The 23,748-nt window shown below is 32.1% G+C and overlaps 2 protein-coding genes across 5 annotated transcripts; both read right to left on the minus strand.

Moving 5' to 3' along the window:
* Positions 1–634: 634 nt before the first annotated feature.
* On the minus strand, positions 635–5,830 carry LOC123892687 (general transcription factor IIH subunit 2). Its single transcript, XM_045942537.1, has 5 exons — positions 5,502–5,830; positions 4,415–4,746; positions 2,723–3,184; positions 2,147–2,522; positions 635–1,166 (listed from the first exon to the last, which is right to left on the minus strand). The coding sequence occupies exons 2-5, from the start codon at positions 4,697–4,699 to the stop codon at positions 1,021–1,023; spliced, it is 1,269 nt and encodes a 422-aa protein (XP_045798493.1). The 5' UTR covers positions 4,700–4,746; positions 5,502–5,830; the 3' UTR covers positions 635–1,020.
* A 1,580-nt stretch (positions 5,831–7,410) lies between these two features.
* On the minus strand, positions 7,411–14,034 carry LOC123892482 (protein ARV 2-like). Of its 4 annotated transcripts, none has more exons than XM_045942271.1 (11): positions 13,881–14,034; positions 12,938–13,116; positions 11,506–11,622; positions 11,373–11,420; positions 11,201–11,290; positions 9,779–9,824; positions 9,594–9,676; positions 9,372–9,466; positions 8,169–8,235; positions 7,923–7,998; positions 7,411–7,802 (listed from the first exon to the last, which is right to left on the minus strand). In XM_045942271.1, exons 3-11 carry the CDS (start codon positions 11,590–11,592, stop codon positions 7,639–7,641), a joined length of 756 nt encoding a protein of 251 aa, XP_045798227.1. In that variant the 5' UTR covers positions 11,593–11,622; positions 12,938–13,116; positions 13,881–14,034; the 3' UTR covers positions 7,411–7,638. The 4 variants fall into 4 exon arrangements, with proteins under 4 accessions (XP_045798227.1, XP_045798228.1, XP_045798225.1 ...); XM_045942272.1 differs by having other exon boundaries at positions 11,373–11,437; positions 11,529–11,667; XM_045942269.1 differs by having other exon boundaries at positions 11,506–11,667.
* Between the last annotated feature and the right edge of the window lie 9,714 nt (positions 14,035–23,748).

The raw sequence follows: 23,748 nt of genomic DNA on the forward strand, positions 1-23,748 counted from the left end.
TAATTTTCTCTTTGCTTCAAAAACCAAGACAAATAATGAAGAACCATTGAAAATGGGGGGTGCAACCTAGGATAACAATAAAAGAACTATAGTCTCTTTCTAAAGCATGGCCTTGAGAAAAGAGGATCTTGTTATACCCAATAATGGTGGACTATCAATGAAAAATTGGGCCCAACTTTTCCCACCCCACGTTTCATAAGAACCACACATCATTATGAAAATATTCGTTTGACGATAAATTCTAATATGGACTACTTTCCCAATTGGTCTATCATAGACCAATACTTAAAAAATATTTAAAATTTCAACGACGATATATGATGTTTAGTACACTAATTCAATGACACAAGTTTATCTGCTCGTATTTTCACAATGAAATATGGAAGGCCAGATAGTTATCAAATAACAATGATTAACTTTCTTTGTATACGTTCTCAAAAATGTTCTACCGAAGTGTTTTCCATGAAGTGATTTCAAACAAGCCAAATTTTCAATGATCATCCTATGATATGAAACATGTCAGCTGAAGTTGGAAGTTAACAGCATTGAACATAAAAGCAGAAAACGTGTAAATGTTGCACACAAATTTAGCAATGAAAGTTAATTGGTAAAAGTATTATGCTAGCAAGAACGGTTAGTGTCAGCCCATTGATTAAAAATTGGCAAAGGGAGACGTCCGTGCTGGACTATAACGTCGAGTGAAACAAAGTATAATCTTACATGTGCTTTAATTTCCAGCGAAGAACAAAAAAAGTGAAATGATAAGAATTTGTTATGGTATAAAATGAGAAAAAAGAAAATATCCCGCCCTTGTATAAATAATCTCACTTCTGTTTTCCACCCTGCTTAAGGGCCTTGCATTTGGATCAGGTGATCGGATGGTGTTAGTCGGTCACTTTTCATGGACCGGAACTTTGTTGTTCATGAGTCCGGGAGATGAATGCAGCATCACAATAACAGGGAGGCAGTATAACATACCATTTAGACGACAATTTAATGTCAAGACCATAGGATTGGCAATCATTGGGAACTAGTAACTGACTTAGAATGCCTGAAACTCTCACAGCCTGGGCAGTTATGTAAGCTCTCATGAATGTAGATGTCGCAATCAAGGCAGAATTGTTGTTTGCATTTTGGGCAAGAGACAGAAAGCTCAGGCTTGTTTCCTGTTCCACAACCAGTGAATGGAGGGGGTTAGCAAGAGCATATTCTATATGCAATACTGTTTGTAATAATACAACAAAAATACAAAGAATGTTATACGATCAACGGCAGTCCTATAGATTCTCATCAGTAGGCTTATGAAGCAAAATAACTAATCACATAAAGTATATGAATTGTACCCTTAACAGCAAGACTTGACTGCCATATATTCACAGTACTCAATTATTTGGCAATTGTGATTAACATGCTTAATGCATACATATTGTTATTATAATCCACCGTTATTCACATGTTACTTCAAGAAGCCGTGATTTTTCCTCATCCAAGTTTGGGATCCAACTGCATACCATGGATGCATCAATCATGATGACAAGAAAGCTAAGGCTTTTACGTCTCACAAAAATTATTCCCTATGACATGCACATGATATCATAGTTATTAGAGTTCAATGTCCTTGTAAGATACCAGCATTAAGACACTGTATCATGAGCATATTGCTGACCAATCAGTTGGATTGCCATTCAAAAAACTCAAGCAACAATTGTCTGCTTAAATGACTCGTGATATGCTGATATGCTACAACGCACAAGGAGATAAACAGGGAATAAAAATGTTTAGCAAAAGACCAGTATATATACTTATAAATTGAAAGTCAATCCATTTCTCAATTGGACTCTTGCTAATCTCTTTACAAAGGCTAGGTCATGATAGCATAAAATGTGGATGCACAAAAAGACACATGAAACTACTTCAGTTAACAGTTTATGAATTTCAATAAATCTTCAAGATCCCACCGAGGGAATAATTTATAAAATTATAGACCTATTTATGATCTTTATACTATTCGCCATAAAAGAAGTATGATACGAGTCTATATTTGACATAGCATATTGGGCAACACAATAGAATTTTATACTGCAAATTTTTTAAATATATGAACTTATGAAGGTACTCGACCAACAACTGTTCTGCAGATGCTTACCCTGACTAAGGAGACTTTGCTGACAACCAAAACAAGTATTGGTAAAATTGTGGCTTGGATCATTTTGGGATGATGGAGAGATCTCAGCAAATGGTACTATAGGGAAGAGATGATGATATGACCTTGCCAAATGGGGCGAAGAAATAAGGGTCAATCCACAGATGCGGCATTCAGTAGGAAGCTCACAGACACGAACTTTGCATCTTGGACAAGTGTATCCCCCTCCGGTCTTAGCCTCTTCATGACATGTACAAATTGCAACAGAACCCTCAGCTGCTCTTTGTGGGAAACCCATCTTAATCAAATTAGCCGTAGCATACTCTGCTATTGCTGGAGGTGGTGGAGAGTGTTCGAGAATTAACTCTTTAAAGTGGGACTGCATGAAATGTATACATTGATAAGAATGCACAAACATTTGAAACATGGGAACACATTCTAAGGTGATCAGCAATATTTTTAGTTCTTTAGTCAGAATAGAAAAGGGTTGCTGGATAATAAAAACTGAAATCATTTTTATAGAGCATTGATTTTATTTGTACAACAGCTACATGGTTCAATCATAATCAACAAACTAACCTCATCTAGTGCAACTGAATAGGTTCCTCCAGTTTCTTGGCAAAGATGCTTACATATAAACATTTCAGCAGCAAGACCAATGACAGAGCATCTTATTTTACTCTTTTTGCATTTTTGGATAGTTTCCATGATATCACCAGGATCACATGTACTGAGGGCCGAGTATAAAATCAGAACTTCTCGATGACCATATGATGGGATTTGATTTAGATTGCTATGAACAAGTTCAAGTGCATTTTGTAGGGAGGCATCACCTGAGCATTCTAGTTTACCCATCAAAGCTTTGATGTGGGACTCAGGACTGCCACCAAGATCAGTCAAGCAATTAGCAACCCCGTCTTTGGTAGTCACCAAACCAACATGACTAAGTGGATTCTGATCAAAGAACTCCCTGATAAATGACTCAACCTGCTTTGCAATGACAGCCATTCTACTCGGTCGAAAGTCCCTCTCTGAAGCTGCCTTCACATGATGTAAGAAACAGAGTTATACTACACGACAAGAAATTAGAAAGACATGTGTGTGATAATGTTAATATTAAATAAGATGCTTGTAATTGTAGGATCATAAGCAATTTCAAAATATAACTTCGGGCATAAGAACTGCTCCACATGAAATGTCAGTGTGCCTATGATGTGCCTGCGAATAATCTAGTCGCTAGTTGAGTTTTGTATTTTAGCTGTTAAGTGCTAGCTTACTGAACAAGTATATAGATGTGATACAGGTATAGGAATTACAGATAAGATATTGGAAGAAAACTAAGTAAATTTAACAGTGATTAATTCGTTAAGTGTTCCAACATACCTATCCTCCAATGAGGGATGGAGCTGGGTTAGAGCCTATCGGGGCACATGCCTATACTATCTTTTGAAGAAATCTTTTTATTATACTACTACTTGATATTTCCCTCACCGAATAGAAATGTTAGATCCACTCCACTTACATACAATACATCATACATTGTTTTGTCTCACTTGTTGTAAAATTGGCCCATATCCATAAAATTAAAAGAATTTTATTAAACCAAACACTACAAAGCGACAAACCACACTTAGTAAAGAAACATGGTAAACTATTATTTTGGTCTCATGAAGTGTAACTCGCTACATTTGTCTTTGAATGTATTGAAATTGTAAACATATTCACAAATGTATTTTTTATTAGTTACTTTGATCATCGAGTCTGTTTTATGTAGTCAATTTAGTCATCAAATGTGTTTTTCATTGATCAGTTTAATCCATAAAATTGCTAACAAACAGAGACACTAAAGATGTATTTGCAATTTCAATACATTACATCTCACATATTTAGAGACCAAAATGGTTGTTTGACAAAGGAAAAAAAGAAACAAACCACATAAGCATAGCAACAGAGAATTGAGATTACTCCCTCCACTCTTAAATATAAGCAAAAGTTAAAATGTATTTGTTCCAAATATATTTTGACTTTTGCTTATATTTAAAATATAGTTGATGTATTTGATTCATATTATGGACAAAATAGATCAATTTTAGTTGACTTATTTGTCTCTTATAAAAAAGACGGAAGTAGTATAATTCTACAAGTTTATACATAGTGCCCCCACTATTCTAAGTCTCCAATTGATCCCGAATTTTCAAGTAATCAATGCAATGGTACATGACAAATAAGTTAGAAACAAAGAAAGAAACTGTAAAGTAATAAAACGAATACCTTGGACAGGTCCACGACAATGTATAAGTATCGTATCAAACCCTTCTGAATTCGCGCAGTAGCTGCATTTGAAGCAAGGGCGCGAAGGCGCCTACGATACTGGGCATGGTGAACGGCTGTGGTATCTATGGGACGAAGAAGTCCAGATTCATCCTCCTGCAAAGACTCCCATGATCTATCTTCTGTATAAGCTCTCTCCCATGCTTCAAGCCCATCATCGTTAGCTTCATCTTCATCATCATCTTCTACATCTCCATTAAGTGGTCTACCAGCAATGTTATTCATGATTTCTTACCCAGAAGTTGCAACAGTTAATTAACCAAGTGAAGAAGCTGCAACAGTAAATAAATTATTTTATCATATTTCATTCAGTACAGATGATTTTGGAACACTAAATGAATATACAAAAACATCAGCACGTAAAAAAGAATCATAGTGTTAGCGATGTGAATCATTCACACACATAAAGGTCTAGAAAAGAAACAACACAAATCAATCATAGTCATAGAACAGCATGCGATAAATATTGAATTTTAGTATAAGAACATGAAAACTGTAATGATTTAAACAGAATGTGAAATTAAAAAAACGAGATTCAAAGTGAATTTATTATTTATGGATAGTAAATTCAACTACACATTGTAGAAGCCTTAAAATCAATTATGATGATTTGCAGAGTGAAAAATAAAGGAACAATATGAATGAGCATGCATCATCTTCCAAGTCATCACCACCACTACTAGCATAACCCTGGCTGTGTCTTTGCCTCATAAAACCACCTGCCCCAGCCAATGTTCCCCCAGAGATTGCAATGTAATGTAACTGATTACACAAACAACCCAACCCACCAAGTTCCAACAACTAGTAACAAGAAAAATCACCAAAAACCTATGAATATATATATATATCCTCCTGAGTCCTGATCCTGACCCTTCAATTCTTCTAAACCTCAAAAACTAACCAAACAATCATGTAACAAAAGCGATAAATTTTCTACAAATTAACAAATAAAACAATGTGCAATCACTCATTCAATCAACAAAACAATCCAAACAAAAGAGGGAGAGAGGTGGGGGACAAAACTTACCTGTCGCCGGAGCGTTACAGAGAGGGAGAGGAGAGTGACTCTGTCTGATTCGGCGTCGGCGTCGGCGTCGGCGATGAGAGACGCGAGAGAGTAGTATAACGTACTCTAATCAGGAATTGGAGGAGTTAACCACTAAATTCAATTCCTACAACAAGTGACTAAACCACTAAATTACTCTGTTAACTCACTTTTAATTAGATCTTCACTCTCTTTCTCCTCTCCATTTTTAATTCTTTCTATTTTTTTTTTGTTTCAAAAAAAATATATAAATGCATAGGAAATTTGAGAAAGAAAAATGAATTGAGATTTTAAGGTGAATTCTTTCATACACATTATACATTATATGAATATGTATCAATATATTTGTTGAGTTGAGGTGGATGATTCTGATTGGTTTACAAATAATATTTATTAATTTTTTTATATTAATTACTAAACCTGGCATATCGCGTCATTTTATCTCAGGAGGTTCATTATTGTATTTATGGATATGGAGCGATCGAGTTGGCTCAACATGTGTTTCTATCTTGCAACACTTTTGCTCCTCTTTGGTTTTTTGTCGTTCGCGGATTGGTTCCTCTTTGGTGACTGCTCATACTCTTTCGGATCACTTTGTTCGGTTTACTAGTTTAGCAGGGAATTCTCTTGCACGACACTCATTCATGCAACTTATATGGCTTGCTTGCGTGTGGGTTGTGTGGACTGAAAGAAACCATAGATTGTTCAGCGGCTCGGCAAAATCAGTATATCAGATGTTGAACAAGATCAAAACATTATCTTATAAGTGGTTAAAAACGACGAGTAATACTTTAGCTTTGAACTACCATAGGTAGTGGTCTAATCATTTGTTTTGTGTGGGCCTTGTATAGTTTTCTTTATGATTTTCTTTTTTGTATTTTGAACTCTCTTGTAATCTTCTAGTCTCCCTTGGCACACTTGTGCTGAGGAGATTATTTTTTTCTATATATGCATATCTCATTTTGCCTTGTTAAAAAAAAATAGTTGACCAATTACAATCATCCAAATTGCTTTTAACACTTTACTAGCTTGTTAAAAAAGTAACACTTTATTTTACTCATACACCCCCTACATCCCCTATTCTCTCACCCCCTTCCCTTCTTCCACAATCCTCTTTCAGAAACACACCCCAATTCAATTTCAGCTTCATAGGTATTCCCATGTATCCATTGCTAATTCAAGAAAGAAAGAGAAAAAATTGGGATAGTTAAATTAGTTGAAACTTGAAAGGGATATTACAACTTTTGGATTATTTTATTTATTCATTGCTTGTTTTGTTTGATATGCATGCAGAATGTATTTATATGAACAGGTTCTAGTTGTAGCTATGGGTCGCCTATGATATCATTGATTTATGATAACTCCCTACACTAACACACCTTTACTCTCCTGTGCTGTCACTTGACTCATTTTTAAAGTGGAATGACAGATACTGTGTTAGATAGTTGATAAGAATTTATTTTATTTTTGCTTTTGTAAAATTTGAATCTAGGCAGTAAAATGCTGCTCGACCTTTAAATTTGAGATTTTGTCTTGAAGTTGAGAATAATTACTTCTTTATTAGGACTGCATAAAGGTTCTCTGGAAGAGCAAAAAGAGTTGGCAAACATTAGAGTATATGATCACTCTCAAGTAGTTTACTGTTAGTTATAGTTAGTTTGTTAAGATCGACAAACGAACTAAACTAACAGTTTCCACTTTCGTTAACTGATCACTCTCAAAATGCAGAGCATTTCGCTTCTCTAATGGTGAGTTGATACTTATATTTTTCTGTCTTCATGTTGTGGGTTTGAGTTAGTTGAATTGAATAACGCTATTTACTCGACTCATGCCACGTGTCCGACCCTACAGTCCTGCTAAACATCCCTCGGTAGCAATTTTTCTGGCTAAGTTAAGAATCTCAATCATCCAAGATACAATTGATGAATACTTTATAGTTATCATTGATGGTTCACCGTAAACAATCCTCATATGCTAGCATTCACATCACAAAGAAGGAACAAACTAATAAAATTTAACATCCAAATCAAATTTAAGAAGAGAAAAAAAAAATGAAGGATACAGTTCACAAACACAATAGTCATTGGCCATAATACTCTGCTACTAAAAGAAACAAAAACTAGATAAATGCAGACTTTAAAGACAATGTTAATGGCATTTGACTCCAGCCTTGAATTAATTTCCCCAACAATATGAGCTCAGGAGCCTGAACGAAAACAAATTTGATAGCATATGCACTGAAGCAGGTCCATACACATCGATTCATACTTGACTCCGTCATCACTAGTTGATAAGAAATGTTCATCAGTGTTCAACAGTAAGCATGGTGATCATAATTAAATTACAACAATCCATCCTAGAGAAATCGCATATTTTGCCTAGGGTTTAGTAACAATTACAAACCTTTTAATGCTACTGCATTAGATGATAAGCAAAATAACTCAATGATGAAGATCACAGAAGATGGAAATTCCCAGACCTACATGAAAGATACTTTGAATGTTAAAGAGATATTGTTCGTTTAACAACAAATCATAGACAAGCACATGAAGTACTCAACAATAAAACTGGAAAAAATAGATTTTTTAAAAAACCAACAATAAATGTAAGTGCATGAACCAACTCAGATTTCTGCATTGCAGACATTACCATCATGGCAATAAGAAAAATCTTGAAGTAGCATGAAATCAGAAGACCAAGCAAAATGTCACTGCACCTGAATGGACGAATATATTTAGCTGAAGTGATCTTGGTGGTCTATAAACAGCAAATTAATATGGGTAGAAATATTAACAAAGAAAAACAACTTCATAATGCTTCCACAAATTTATTTTATTTTATCTACTTAATTACAGGGTTTAAAGCATAAACTTGAGAGCATCCACGAATCTGTTGGTGCAAATTACTGCGCCAACCTTTCTATAATTCTATCTCATATTCTCCCTTGAGCATCTGAGGTTCTGAACTATATCATTTGATCAGAACGAAACTCTCATCTAAGCCATAACTATGACCAATTTTTTCACGGAAAATCATCAGTTTACCTATTTATTTGGGGTGACTTGGTTGCATTCACTTGTAAGATGATTATTTAATAAGTAAAACCAACCAAATTTCAAATTCTTTTCCAAAATTGATGGTTTAAGATACTCCGTAGACGAATAACTGATGAAACAGATCAAATAGGCCGAACTATTTCGAAGCACTTTTGAGAGTTTTTGTACAACCTTTTCTACCTAGGATTTTCATGCTCCTGTGACCTGTCACGAGAGGAGACAACCACCAGAATGAGCATCACTCACATCCTCGGGTGTTGGCAGAGCAATCTCATGTGACCTTCTTTTGACTTGGGAGACTTTAGGAATAGAGTTTAATTTTGTTCTTCATTGTTTTAAGCTCTATCATATGGAACATGGTAAAAATATATAATTTTTATTGAATATTTGTGATTCTAAGTCCATGTCTAAGGATGGGTTGAATCTTATTTGTTGAACCTTTTACTGGTCTTATTTTTAAATTACTTCTCTATTCAGTTCTTAGTGAGCAAAGTATTGATAGTTTCAATAACTCATGTATTTGTAATACACAAGACTTGAGAATCAAAAAGTAATTCTCCACATTGCATCATGTTCTGAACTTCAATAAAATTAGAACAAAAAATAAAGTTCTTCATTAAAATTCAATTTAGATGGTTCATTAGTTTCCTATTGGACAATTTTGCTACTCAATATTTTTTTCAAAATGCTAAAATAACAAACATTTTTTTCTGCAAAATTAAATGGGGACTATGCGCACTAATTGTTCCTTTCTTTTTAGCAAGTATGGTGTGACAAATATATCAGACGTATATACCTGGAGACGCTGATCGATATATGGAGAAATATCTTGACCATAAAGAAGAAGGTTAAAAGAAAAATAAAGTTCCCAAAGAAGACATCCATCAGCATCTGTCAATGAAAACCATAAAGCATTAATCAAGTAGGCATAAAATTCTGAAGCATTAATCAAGTAGGCATAAAATTCTGAACCAGGTAATTTGAGGAAAAGGTGATTTTATTATTCATTTAGCCGAACCTTGCAACACACTGACACTAGTGAGGAGTAGCTCATTGATGAACCCAAATTACCCTTGCTGCTTTCCAAGATCAAATACCTGTCTTCAACAAACTGTAAGCCCCTCATAAATGGTTTTGAAAAACAAAAGCTAGAACTTATGCTCTAAAAAGGATATAATCCTATAAGATGATAAGAATGAATACATGCATCAAAAAGAAGAAAAATGGCAGCCAATTTCCAGAGTAGTCCCTGCAAAATTATCAAAATGTATTTGGAACTTGTTAGTATTGGAAAAGGTGAACAATGAGACCACTATAAAACACTCTGGATAAATTGGATCTCATTATTCTAAACAATATGCGTACATTATGTTATTAAAAAAACAAGAAGCAAGTAATGTGCTATTAAGATCAGTTTTTGCAAATACTTGTTTAGAAAATGAATTCCCTCACAAAGAAATGTGTATATTATTCAAGAAAGTTCAACTTGACTATAAGGCAAAACAAATGCCTTGTGCAGATGGATAGGAGCATAGCGCTAAAGTGCAAGCACCTACTGCAGTATATCTATTTCTTTTATATATTGAAAAAATAGTGACGAGATATTTTTCATATAACATTTAGAATCCTTAATCATTTAGAATTCCGTACAAGTAACTATTGAACTTATTGGATATATATTCTAATTATCTAAGTTAAAAAACTCCGAATCTTCATGGTTGTCGGAAAGCCACCTTAATTGTCTCGGCAACTACGGGCTGCTTTCGTTGCAGCCTCCAGCACCTTCATTGTGCTGGGTGAGAGGTTGTTTAGTACCATATCTTCATTGTGCATGGGTAGTTGGGTACCAGTACGTTAATATAAAATATCAAAATAGATATTTTTGAGTGAATTACTATGTTATTCTTCAGAGATTTACTTTTTTGTTTACTGTCTGAACAATTTTCATAAAAATCAAGAGAGAATTGTCTTAAAATTGAGTATTGGGCCTAACTCATCCTTACAAAACCGGCTTGTAAAATGAGGATTGCCCCTAGTTTATAAACACTTAGTCAGGCCATATCGCAACCGATGTGGGACTTCTTAACAAATTGAAATGCAATTAAAAATCAAAATATTTTTCGCTATTTTTCCACCACCCGCACCTATTTTGCAGTACTCACCACTGTGAATCAACCAAGCAAAAAATGGGTACGGAATACCGGTACCGTACCCAGTACGGGTACTTTACCACTTTAGGATTACTCATGCTTCAGAGAACCTAACTAGTGCTTATAGGACTTGTGTTAGTTCTCGCTTCTCATCTTACAATCTGATTTTGTGGAATTGAGTAATTGACTTGTCCCAAATACCAAATTCTAACAGTTATTATTATCAGACAACAAATATCAACTGTAGATAACAACAATAGTTCCTTATATTCTATTGTCAGCAATGACGGTGAATGAAATTTATGAGATTGCCATTCTTTTTTTAAAAAGAACAAAGGGATGGTTGCAACATTCGAAACTCTAAAAAAAAAAATTGGAATTCACTAAACATGCATGAAATTGAAAACAACTAAGCTCACCCAATAAAATAATTATACAACTTTGTGCATGATAAATCATTGAGAAATTCATATACCTGAAATTTCAAGGTTTCTTGATTGATGACATTGTAAAGGAGATGTCTATAGGCCTTGGGTTTGTGAAGTATTAAATCTATTATAATAATCTGCAAAAGGGAAAGGGAATATGAGAATTTCAAAATAAAAACTTCAACATTTAAACTAGTGAGATAAAGAAAAGCTAAGCACCATGATTTCACATTCTATGTATTCATCTGCCACAGCTTTGCAATTCTCCTATCATTACAAAAGGTCTGAAAAATCAATCCACTGTTTAAACCTTCAGGAAAAAATGAAAAGAATGATAATTGATAACACTTACACATTTCATCAAACGAATGTTACCAGGAGAATACTGAAGATAAAGTGTTTTGATGGTAAAACCACACTGAATACATCTGTAACCCATCGATGATGAAATTACAATCCAGCAACCCAGCTTCAATCAAAATTACAGTTTCGTAATTTTCAGCATTTCATGAATCTGAAGCAATGTTTGTTAGCAACTACAAACAAAGTAAAAACTAAGGTATATCAAAGTTAAACGATCATATAATACTGCAAACACACATAATTCATTTTAAGAGTATTTTATAGTGTCCTTGATTTAAAAAAGAAAAGTAAGTCTTCCCTTCCCTCCCCTCCAAAACCCAATTAGCAAACAAAGGCTAAAAAAGAACCGTAGAGTTGGCATTAACTATGAAACATTCAGACACAAAAAGGGCTATTAAAAGAAATAACATAGCTCAATCATAGAACAACATGTGATAAAGTGTTGGGTGAAATAATAAGATCATGAAAACAAAAACTGCAATGATTTAAACAGAATGTGTAATTAAAAAAGAGAGGTTCAAGTTGAATTTATTATTTATGCAATGCAAATGATGGGAAAGTAACTAAATTCAACTACACATTGTAGAATCCCTAAAATCAAATATAATGATTTGCAGAGTGAAAAAATTAAAAAATAAAATAAAATAATCAGTGGCGGAACTAGACTCAAAACATGCTAAATGAGGTTCACATAGAAAAAAGGAAAGCATAAGCTAACTAAATCAGCCACAATCACTAACAATCCACCTACACAGTAAGACAACAAAACCTCCTACAACTACTCCTTAAATTTTGCAAACACCTAAGATGGAAACAAAAACACGTCAATGAAAAAGTAGCTAATAATAAACAGATATAAGCCTGGTGCAGCTGCAAACCAGTATTGAAACCAATACTCCAATCCCTTCCTTTTTCCAAATAAATACAACCAAGAACACAGGCTCAAGCGACGAAAAACTACAACAGCATGCAGACACAGGAAAAATGCAGAAGGCAGCACAGAAGCAAAAGACTTCAGGCAACATTAAATTGACAGATGCAGAAAAATGCACGGTAACAACGATAACTAGAACAGAAAATCATAACAAAAAACAGTAAACAAAGCAAAATCACTCAATTTTGATAGGAACAAAATCAACTTGGAATCTTGGATAGGAACTCATTGATTAAAATAGAACAAAATCACTCAATTTGAATAGGAGCAAAATCAACAATCAACAATGTGCAATCACTCATTCAATCAAGAAAACAATCCAAACAAAAGAGGAATGTGCAATCACTCATTCAATCAACAATCAACAAAACAATCCAAAAAAAAAACTAAGCTTTCAGGAATAAGAACAAACAAGTGAACAACAGCTGACCAGAGAGATTGGGGGGGGGGGGGGTGGGGGGGGGGGGGGGGGGGGGGGGGGACTTACCAGTGCCGGCGTGTTACAGGGAGGGAGAGGAGAGTGACTCTCTCTGATGACGCCAGAGAGAGAGAAAGATTCGCCGTCAAAGGAGGGAGAAGGCTTCGCCGGCAGTGAGAAAGGTCTATGTCTCTGCTGTAGCAGTCTTGAATGGAGTATTGTATATGGAGGTTAAGTTAATTCAGTTCCTGAGAGTAAACCACTAGATTAGTTACAATCTCATCATAAGTCACTTTTAAGTTTTAATTGATCTTTTATTCTAGACTAATATATTGAATTCAAGTGGTTAATTTAACATGGATCGTTCGGAGAACACGAATTCCATACATGGTAGAAACAGTTACGAATCAGACTTTACTTACCTCGCGATCCAACTTTAAATTACCGAACTCCTTCTTCTAAGAACCAGAGAGTTAATATCCATAAAAAAGTAAGAAAAATTAATCATTTTCATTTATAGTGTGGCTTGATTATCAAAATTTATTGCCAAGAGAATTCCCAAATTGACCAAAACCAACAAATCTCACACTCGGATCAGTTCAAATTCAAAGTTGGGATTCAACTCATCAAGAAGCTTATAACAAATTGTTAGATCCATCTTGTAATAATTCATTTCCTTTCACTCAAACACATGTTTCTCTCGAGGATAGGCATGAACAGAGACACAATAAAATTACAATGATTTCATGAAAAATGCTACATTTTAAAGAGAAATGGATGGCACCAATAACTATAAACTACAAAGAGTGGAATAATAAACCCCAATTCTTGAAGAATAATACAAAATCCTCAATTTTTAACGTATCAACAACCCTAACAATGATTTCACAGCACAAATATAATACTAATAGTCTCAATTGCAAACTCAAGTTACCAAATTATCACAATTAGAGTAATTTAAAAATTTCCCAAATCACAAAACCCTAAATAATGAGATTTTTATGTTGATTACCTTTCTGGTTGTTTAAATGTTGCTGGAGGCCGAAATTTGGTGTTCTTGGTTTGGCTTGCTCCGTCGTGGACGGAGGACGGTGGTGTTGCTCCGTCCGGTATATGTATGTTCTTGCAAGACAACGGTCGCTGAAATATGGGTTTTCAAAAACTGGGCCATTACGTAATGGGCTCTTCACGGTTTATACTCATAAGTGGGTTTCGTTTTACACCCCATTTTTTTCGTGTTACACGATTCTATCTGAAGATATCTTTTGATAGTGTATATTTTATTGAAAGATATCTTTTAGTAGTAAATTTTTCGACCGGAAGATATGAGAAAAGAAGAGCAATTACATTTTCGATATGTCATCTCTGCCAAATTTTATTATTTTAAAGGCTTAAATGCAGCTTTAATCTCCCTATTTTATAAAATGCGCAATTTTGGCCGCCCCTATTTTTTTTCGCGCAATTTTGGTCCCCTATTTTATGAAATGTACGATTTTGGTCCCCCCATTCCTTCTTCGTATGTTCTTCCTCAGCTCGTTCCTTATTTCTTAATATGTTCTTCATTGTGTAAAATTCTGCATTTTTAGTGCACGTAAATGCAAATCAAGTGCAAAATTTTGCACTATTACTGCAAAATTCTAAACGAGTCAAATTATAAGCTCGTGAGAAGTGATGATTACCAAACGAGTCATTTTAGACACGTGAGCTTATGCTATAAGTTAGCACCAAACAATATTTTTGATAATGTATTTTTTTTATACTAAATTTGATAATATACTTCAAACAACATTTAAGTTTATAGTTTATAGCGTATTGATTTTATCTCCATTTCCCTCTTATTATTTTTATTGAAATATTTTTAATGTAAATTAGAAATATGTTTTATGTCATTTAATATTTATTTGTTAACTCAATTACTAAATTTACCTTACCAAAAAAATAAAAAACTAATAATTTTACCGAATTGATCCTTAATATATGTTTAACATGTACAAATGCCAAATCTAGCAATAGCTATGAGACATTATATAGTTTCCGTCAAAAAAAAAAATGAGACATTATATAGTTATACAGTTATACTAGTCGTCATCATCATCATCATATATCTTAAAGATTAAGCAAACAAATTCTCAAATACTAAAATGTAGACCAATTATTCCTTCCTTGCAATTTACTTGTGCCAACTCATTTTCACATATTTGTAATCCATTTAAACTTTATATAATTTTCTTAATTTGATTTTGGAGAATTCTTCGATATACATTTATCTGGAAGTGGTTGAATTTAATAGGTTCATAAATATTATTTATTAATTTTTTTATATTAAATATTATTTATAGATTTATCAAAAAATTTCACCTCAATAATATGTCAATATAGCTAAATAAAATTTTTATTTTTCATACAAATATTTGCACCATAGCACCATAGTGATTTTCTTAGTCAGCAACAACGAAGTTTTATCCACTACTTTGTCTCTTACTGATTTGTTATGTTTTTCAAAAGTCAAACCACTCCTTTTGTATGACACAGACGAATAACGTAATTTTAAGCAATGTAGTTATGCTAAGAATCGTATATGGGCCCAATTGTTGGTATTGGGTTGGGTCTTCCTATTCGGTTCACGGGTCCTTCTTTATTACTGACTACTGAGAATTTGTTTTGACGCCGCTGTATTTTTTGCGTGTCATGTTGATTTTCATTTCTACTTTTCATTATTTAAGCAATTGATGTTATAAAAATAAAAAAATTTACACTCCTATAGTTCTCTACTTAAATAACAAACTCAATTTTCTACTTAAATAGCGAACTTGTAAAATCTTTAAATTTTTAAGATTTTACATTGTTTTCTACTTAAGTAGAAAAATGTATTAGCTACTTGACTAGCTAAACCTCATATAGATAGATCAACTACTATATTCGTGTGTTAGTTAATTTCATCCCTCAAATTGCACAATGATAAGTAGAGATTAAACTGGAGTCTTGTTGGTCAATGAAAAATATGCTTATTGTCTGATATCATATGTGACGTGCCTGCTTATCCAATTCTTTTACGTGGAAATAATGATCTTTAATAACTATTTAACACATAAAGTGAATAAGTGAGTTGTTCAAATTAAAAATATAATTCTGCATATATAATGCAATATTCATATCAACTAAGATAAACTCTCGAAGACAATATACCATAATAGTTTATGTTGAACAACAATACAAGGAAAAAACGACAAAATAAAAATAAAACAAAGGAAATGTTAACTCGCGTCTCCGGATACTATTTAAGCAAAAAGTAAAATTTTCTAAAAAAATTATAAAAATATGTGAAATATGAAATATTTTAAGAGTATTCGGAATAAAAGAGTACTAGCTAGTTGCATTTTGGGAAGGGAATAATGGCATAGATTCTCTAATCCCAAACAAAGTTCTGCAAACTGTTAAGCATAATCTTTTGCGCAATAAATTGTCAGAGATTCCATCCACTAATTTTTTCAGTGATGTATTTATAATTTATCGATGATTAGTCTCTCTTGATTAAAACTGATTAACTACAGTATTTATTTATAGGTAGGGCTTTTCTTTGTCTGTTTTTCTTTCACATTTTTTTAGACAAAAATGCGGTACATAAGAAAATCCTTTGCAATATAGAGCTCTACTCATCTCTCTGCCGCCGTCAACTTCTTCACTTCTTTGTTCCTCTTTTTGGTTTATCAATTAGAGAGGTTGTTTACGATTAATTTTGATCCGAAATCAGCTCTGTTTTTTTGTTTCTTTTTATTTGCTTGACACACTGCCACATTATGCCCAAACATTTTATTGTATGATATAATATTCCTCTGAACCCCAACACATATGAATTTGAGTCTAACAATGATTGGGAAAATCTGTCGTTTATCTAATTCTATTTGACCTAAGTAATTAATCACTTCATTTGTTTGTAATATATTCACTATATGACTTTTTGTCTAAACCGTACAAGAAAGTTAGTCTTACACCATGCACAAGATTGTATTTTATTAGTGGATCAAATCAAATATGATAACACTTATTGATTTAATGGTAAAAAAAAATTTATATATGTTGCACGACTTGTAATGAGGGAAGAAACTCCATATCTAAAGCCATCGAAGTGCTTTGTTCTATTTCAATGATATAAAATTCTCAAATGAATGTCACTTTCTTCTATTTACCCAATGATTCGAGTCTTGTGGGACTCTAATGAACGACAAGTTTTTCCTAAAAGTTTTAACACTGTTGCATGTCCAAATCAGTGATAGAATCCAAAACTTTCGTTAAATTAGAAGATGCATGTGTCGTCTCATCTAAGTAATCGTGAGTATGAACCATATTTTTATTCTGATAGAGAAAGTGGAACCAAATTAATTTTTTTTTCATAAATACTCTCTTATAGTTGGTCATCTACTAACCATATTATGATGAAGATAAAGTGGGCCAAGTCTACTAAAATAATTTGTCATTGAAAAACTCTGGTATTTGAGTACCAAAATCTAATAATCAAAGTAAATTTGAAGCTTCCACTTTCAACATCCAAATGAATACTATATACACAATGATGGTACACTAAAGTAAATGTCCAATTACCATTATTATAATATACTCCACTTAAGTAACACTCCAAGGCATTTCATACTCCAAAACAAACCCACGGCCATAAGAAAACAACCTAAATTTTTGTCTTGAAAATGGTATGAAAGTATACACTTTCCATACCTCATTTAAAAGTTTGCTAGCCAGCTACTATAGCTTAGACTTAGTATTCGGCTTGTTGTATCGTCTAATCTGGTTCGAGAGTCAGTTCTGATATCAAGTAGTTTCAACCTCCTACAAATTGCAGCTCCGAAATATCGAATCGTAATTCTCCATACCAAATTCAGCGTCAATCATCACTAAATCAACTAATGATTGATCACTATAGCTTAGATTTTAGAATAGGACAAAGTTTATATTAAAATTTAGAATGGGACAAAGTTTATATTAATTGAGTTATTAGGAGTAATATTAAACATGACATGTACCCTAATTAATAACATCCTTCGAGGCATTCTAAGTTCCCACCACTACCACTTTGTCATCCTCCCAACAACTTCAAATGGAAAAGTTTGACAACCCCACTATTAGTATTATTATACTATTTGTTTGCCAACTTAGAAAGAAAACCATCATTTCACAACAAAAGTTGAACATATATGTCGTGATTAGCGCAAAATGCCATTGGATTCTTAATTTTGTTTTGGTTTTTCACAATAATATTTGATCAAATTTGTTAACATTATCTTCATCCGGATTTTCATTCTCTCCATCTCTAATTAGTAGGTACTAGCTACTTCATATCCTTGTACGTAACCATGTCAATTCTATCATTGTTTATAGTATCTCCAATTGTAAATCCTTGATTATTATCGAACCGATGTAAAAAGTGTTTTTGACCCGATATAAAAAGTGGTCTATGTACTAGTGTAATTAAGTTCTTATGTATATTATGAAATGAATAATCGTAATAAAGTAATTTGTTACTTAATTGTCAATATTATTTATTTTATACTTATTTAATCGCTGCACAATATGAGAATAAAATCATATATCTTCAAAAATTCTTTTATTTGTCAAATAAATAATTATTTTATGATTAAAGGACGAGTTTGCTACAATAAAATGTATGATTTTATTTTGGTGAGATATCACGTATGATAGTCATTTTAAGTTGATGTACTAAAACTCATAAAAGTTGTTAAAATTAATGCAACTCGACATAACTCAATGAAAGTGTAATCAATCAGGACTTGGGTCCTTTTCAGGGACGGATCCAGAAATTAATCACACGGGGGGCAGATTTCTTTTTTTAATAATAAATAATAGAGTTAAATACATTTTTTGTCCTTATAAAATAACAAGTTTTTATGTTTAGTCCTATTAAATTTTAACTGAAAACATCCTCTAAAATCTTGTAGTTTGGTAAGAATATATATATAGTCCCTATTCTCAAATATTTTTACAAAAAATTGGTACTTTTAGTCCTCAAAATAATTGCTATAAAATACAAATATGGACTAAAAGTAAATTTTTTGAAGGACAAAACTTAAAAACTCTTAATTTTATAAAGACATCAAAAAGTATATTTAACTCAAAATTATAAGATAAAATCACAATAATTTATTTAGAAGCACCTAAAACAAGAGTGGGTAAATTAAGAGGTGTCATTAACAACTAATATACATTAAAAATTATACATATTAAACATATATGGGGGAGGAGGGGGGGAGGGTTGGAGCCCCTGCTTGCCACCCGTTGGGTCCGTCCCTGATCCTTTTGTAACAAAAAAAAAAGTGTAATCAATTATGACTTGATTCGTGATTAGCTAGAAATGCATTGGACGAGAGAAAGAAATTATCTATAGTCATCAGACTACAAAAATAAAGACTGGGGAATTAGAAACTCTAGCAAATCAAACACTCAACTATAATTAAGATTCACAAGAAGATCAAAACACACCAATTCATAGTAATTTAATAGTACAACTTTCGCTAATTAGTGTGTGACACTAATATTTATTCTTTTGCTTCCCTAATTCTACAAAAAAACCTTTATTCTATTACCATTAAGGGAAAAAAAAAATAAAGAAGTGGATGTAGAGCAAATTAGAAGGCATCAAAGAATACGAATTTCTTTTGTTTGATTAAAAATATTCCACTAACATAAAGTATGTCCTTATTTGAGTATTTCACCTTTCCCTAATGTTTTGATGAGCATATATAGTGACCGGAAAAGAGTTTACTAAAGGTAATATATATTCTCATACATTATGGTTCAAAGAATATTTTGCTTTTATATTAAGGTAAAGGCCTAGTACAACTAGAATTAATGAAGGCCACAAATTAATTTTTGGATTAGGCTTAGTTTATGTATACAAGAGATTTTCTATTGAATATGACGTGGCAATGGCTTGTCCCCAAAGAAAAGTAGTCAAACTTGGATTAATTGAGAAATTAATACTACAAAAAGCATTTGTTTTTCTTCTTCTTTTCATTGTTCTTTCCTTCAAAAAGAACCGATTGAGTACTATTTGGTGGAGCAATGATGACTCTGGTCAATCATGCAATTCTAGATTATGATGCATACATGATGATTGTGATTTGTGAGATTAACTAAGTAGTAGTAAATTCTTAATTAGCAACAAGTAATTCCATAAATTACTATTATTTTTTTGTCAAAAATTATATTATCTTTTACCACCTATATTAAGACTATGTTTCAGAGTTGCAAGGAAAGGAGAGTAGTAGAAAAAATGTAAAAAAAAAATAAAAACCATATACATACATTAAAAATAAAGATTCATTGATTGGTATTAGGTGCACACAATTTAGAAGTCATCAAAAGAGTTAGTAATGACATAAAACAAAAACAAAGAATATTTTGGGATTTAAGCCCTCATTTGATGTAAAAAAAAACGGTATATAGTATAAAAAAATAGAGATATCTTTCACATTTTATGTAAACAAGTTTGTGTAGAAAATAATAAATGAATATTTATGATTAATACTACAAATATTTTAATAGCAAACCCTTTAAAATCCTCTTTCAATACAATGTTTTAGTTCCAATCAAGATTAGAGAGTTTTGTTTCGTTACTAATTTTTTTTTGTCTTTTTTTTTTTCCTTTTCAAAGTACTTCTGTCTGTCCTCCCCTCTAAAATCCCAAACAAACACTACAAAATGTTACTATTCTTAATTCTTATCAAACTGATTGTAGTATGTGTTTTTATTGAAGAAATTAATTCTCCATTTTGACAAAAGAACATGGTCATGTTGACTATATCGGAATTGGAACATCCTAAATTATTAAATTTGTGTTATACATTATGAGATATTATTTCCGGTCTTATATAAATAAAGTTTGACTTTTAGAATTATTAAAAAAGCCATGTATTTGGGTTATTATAGACTAAATATCACTTTTTCAATAAACTTAAAAAAAAATTGTTTATATATGAGACCGGAGGAGTATACTAATAATTTGTTGGATGATTACCGCAAAAAAATTGTACACTTTTTTTGGTAAATAAAGAAAATGATAAGTTATTGGAGACTTTTACACACATAAAATAGAAAAATTGGAATCTAAATTCCAATTATGACGTTCAACCTTACAATTTCGACATCATTTTTGTTGGGCAAACTACTGTAATTTAATCATTTTTGTTGGACAGAATAAAAAAAATGTACACTTTCTATGCATCGAATAAAATTTAATAAGTAGGCATATATCTGACGATGGGTATGTGAGTAGCATTCTTTTCACTTTATTTTAAACAGTAATATTTAATAACTTTTTTTTTGTCAAGAATATTTAATTTTTTTTTAATCAGAACCTTTAGGAAAACGTACCGAAGTTATAGTTTTACATTAAGCGTGTGTTTAGAGATTAAATTTTAACATGATTTTGATCACATGTATTATTAGTATATATTGACCTCACAATTAATTTATTCCTCATATAAGTTTTGAAATGGAGCTAATTTGCCTTTATAAAAAAAATGATTGAAAGATTTGTTATTTTAAAATAGACAAAAAAGAAAAGATATGAGTAAAAGCTTTGTGCTCTTGGAATATATACTATTTTTCTTTTGGAATATATACTATTCCCTCTCAACTTTATGAAAATGTTGATAATTTTTCGTTTTGGTGGAGCAAGAAATGGCGAACATGGAATTTAAAAATGTCATCAAAGCTTCGGGGTCATCCACAAACTCGTTACTCGTACAAAAATAAAGTGTATTTTTTCATAAATAAAAATAAGGGTTAATGATTATTAATGATTTTTTTTATGAGGTTCGCGATCTTCCCTATTATTATTAATGATTATTTAGTTGGCGGATAAAGTTAAATTTTATTCTTTTTTTTATAAGCAAAAATTGTATTAATAAGAAGTACAAGGGGTACTCAAACCCTTACAAAATCAAATATAGATAACTTCTCATATACTTTGAAGACAATAGAGAGGATTAATACACCAGTTATAGTACAAATAATCTGCATTGCAGCCTGTTCTACCACTAAACCAAAGCCACGAAATGAATTTAATAGAGTCAACCAAAGTTGACTAGTCCGCCTTCTCTCCTCTAAACAAGATATTATTCCGCATGCGCCATATGCACCAAGATGTGGCCAACCAAATCAAATGCCGAACTTTCATTCCCTTCTTCGCTTTCACTAATGATCCAAACCTCAAGAAATGTTTCCATCCGCCCTCTTGTTGGTTGTAATCAAAATCCAACCACAAAATTTTATTCCTTTTAGTGGATGAAGGCACGTAATGTCAATTTTGTTTTTAACTATCATAGTTGGTGATCGAACCCATTTAATTGTCTGGGTATCGGCTAATTTATTTTTATCGTCTTATTACTCGGATGAACCCATGTATGTTTTCACGGTCTTTATGGTATGCCTTATGTTAGAAAGATTACTTTGTTGATGTTAATATATCTGTATTCATCAAATGATAAAGAAGTATTCATCAAATGATAAAGAAGATGAACATGATGTTGAATAGATGGAGAATATTTGTTTATTACAAGTTTAGTCCTTATTTTTTCTTTATGATTTTAATTTTGATCCATTGACAATTATGTCTTTTTGAGTGATCTGTCAAAATTAGGGACTAAAATGTTATGAGTGTTTTATTATAGGGTAAAACCATAGGATTTTTTGGGGACTAAAATCAAAATTTCAATCATAGTACTGAGAACAAAAGCATATAACACTTACATTTTTTGTAATAAAAAATGCAAAAACATCACCTGACAAATCAAGACATCTCGATTAAGTTGACACCCCTTTAATCGCCACCTATCATTTGCAAGACTCTAAAATATATTTAAAACAAAAAGAATGATACAAAGAAACTTTGAGGGGTAGCCCAAAATCCAAGTTCGAACAATCAAGGAGATTTAGCATCCGCATATCATCAGTAAAAACCTTAGGATATCATCTAATGTTTGGTATTGTTATCTTTTAACCCTTGGATTTCTCCGAGTCATGGTAATTCAAAATTCGACTAATATGTACATAAAGTACGAACATTATTTTAGATAGAATTTGAACTCTATCTCTCCAATGATTCATGTTGATATATTCATACATATAGTTTTAAAGAATGAAATCTTAAAGTGTTCCAAATTAAAGGAACTTGTTAATAAGACTCTTTCATAATACACTCCCTTCAATTTTAATTGATCGTGCTATTAAAAAAATGAATAAATAGATTATTGTCATTTCGTATACATACATTAATAACGGTTTTAAAAACACAGTACAACTGAAGTTATTTTATTTAGTCTTTATTTTTAGCAGATCAAATCCACCTTAATAATGAATAATGATACATAAATGATCTTGAATATATTTTACAATTTTGTGGTTGTGTCTATCAATTAGCAATAAAAGAATGACTAAAGGATAACAATTAATTTTGGGAGCCAATTATTTGTCTATTAAGTAAAATAATGCACAAGATAAATGTATAACTATTAACTAGTACTAGTACTATAAAAGTACATTAATGAGCCAACTACTATATATAGTAATAGTAGGAAATAAATGTTGATAAAAGAAGAGAAAAAAAAGTAGGAAATAAAGAAAACATTAATTTAAAGACAGCGATGCTTGACAAAGACAGTGTGAATCTTTGAAGTTTCTAAGATTGCAATGTTTTTCTTTTTTCTCTAGCTTGTTGTCAACACTGATCCTTATTTATGTAGTCTTTACATGGGAACTTATAAAGTTGTTACACCAACTTTAGAGTAACATCTATTTCAAATCAAATATGCAGCTACAAATAATGCTACGTACCATGCTTTTGAGATCAT

Source organism: Trifolium pratense, linkage group LG6 (genome assembly GCF_020283565.1).
Source record: "Trifolium pratense cultivar HEN17-A07 linkage group LG6, ARS_RC_1.1, whole genome shotgun sequence".
Classification (NCBI taxonomy): domain Eukaryota; kingdom Viridiplantae; phylum Streptophyta; class Magnoliopsida; order Fabales; family Fabaceae; genus Trifolium; species Trifolium pratense.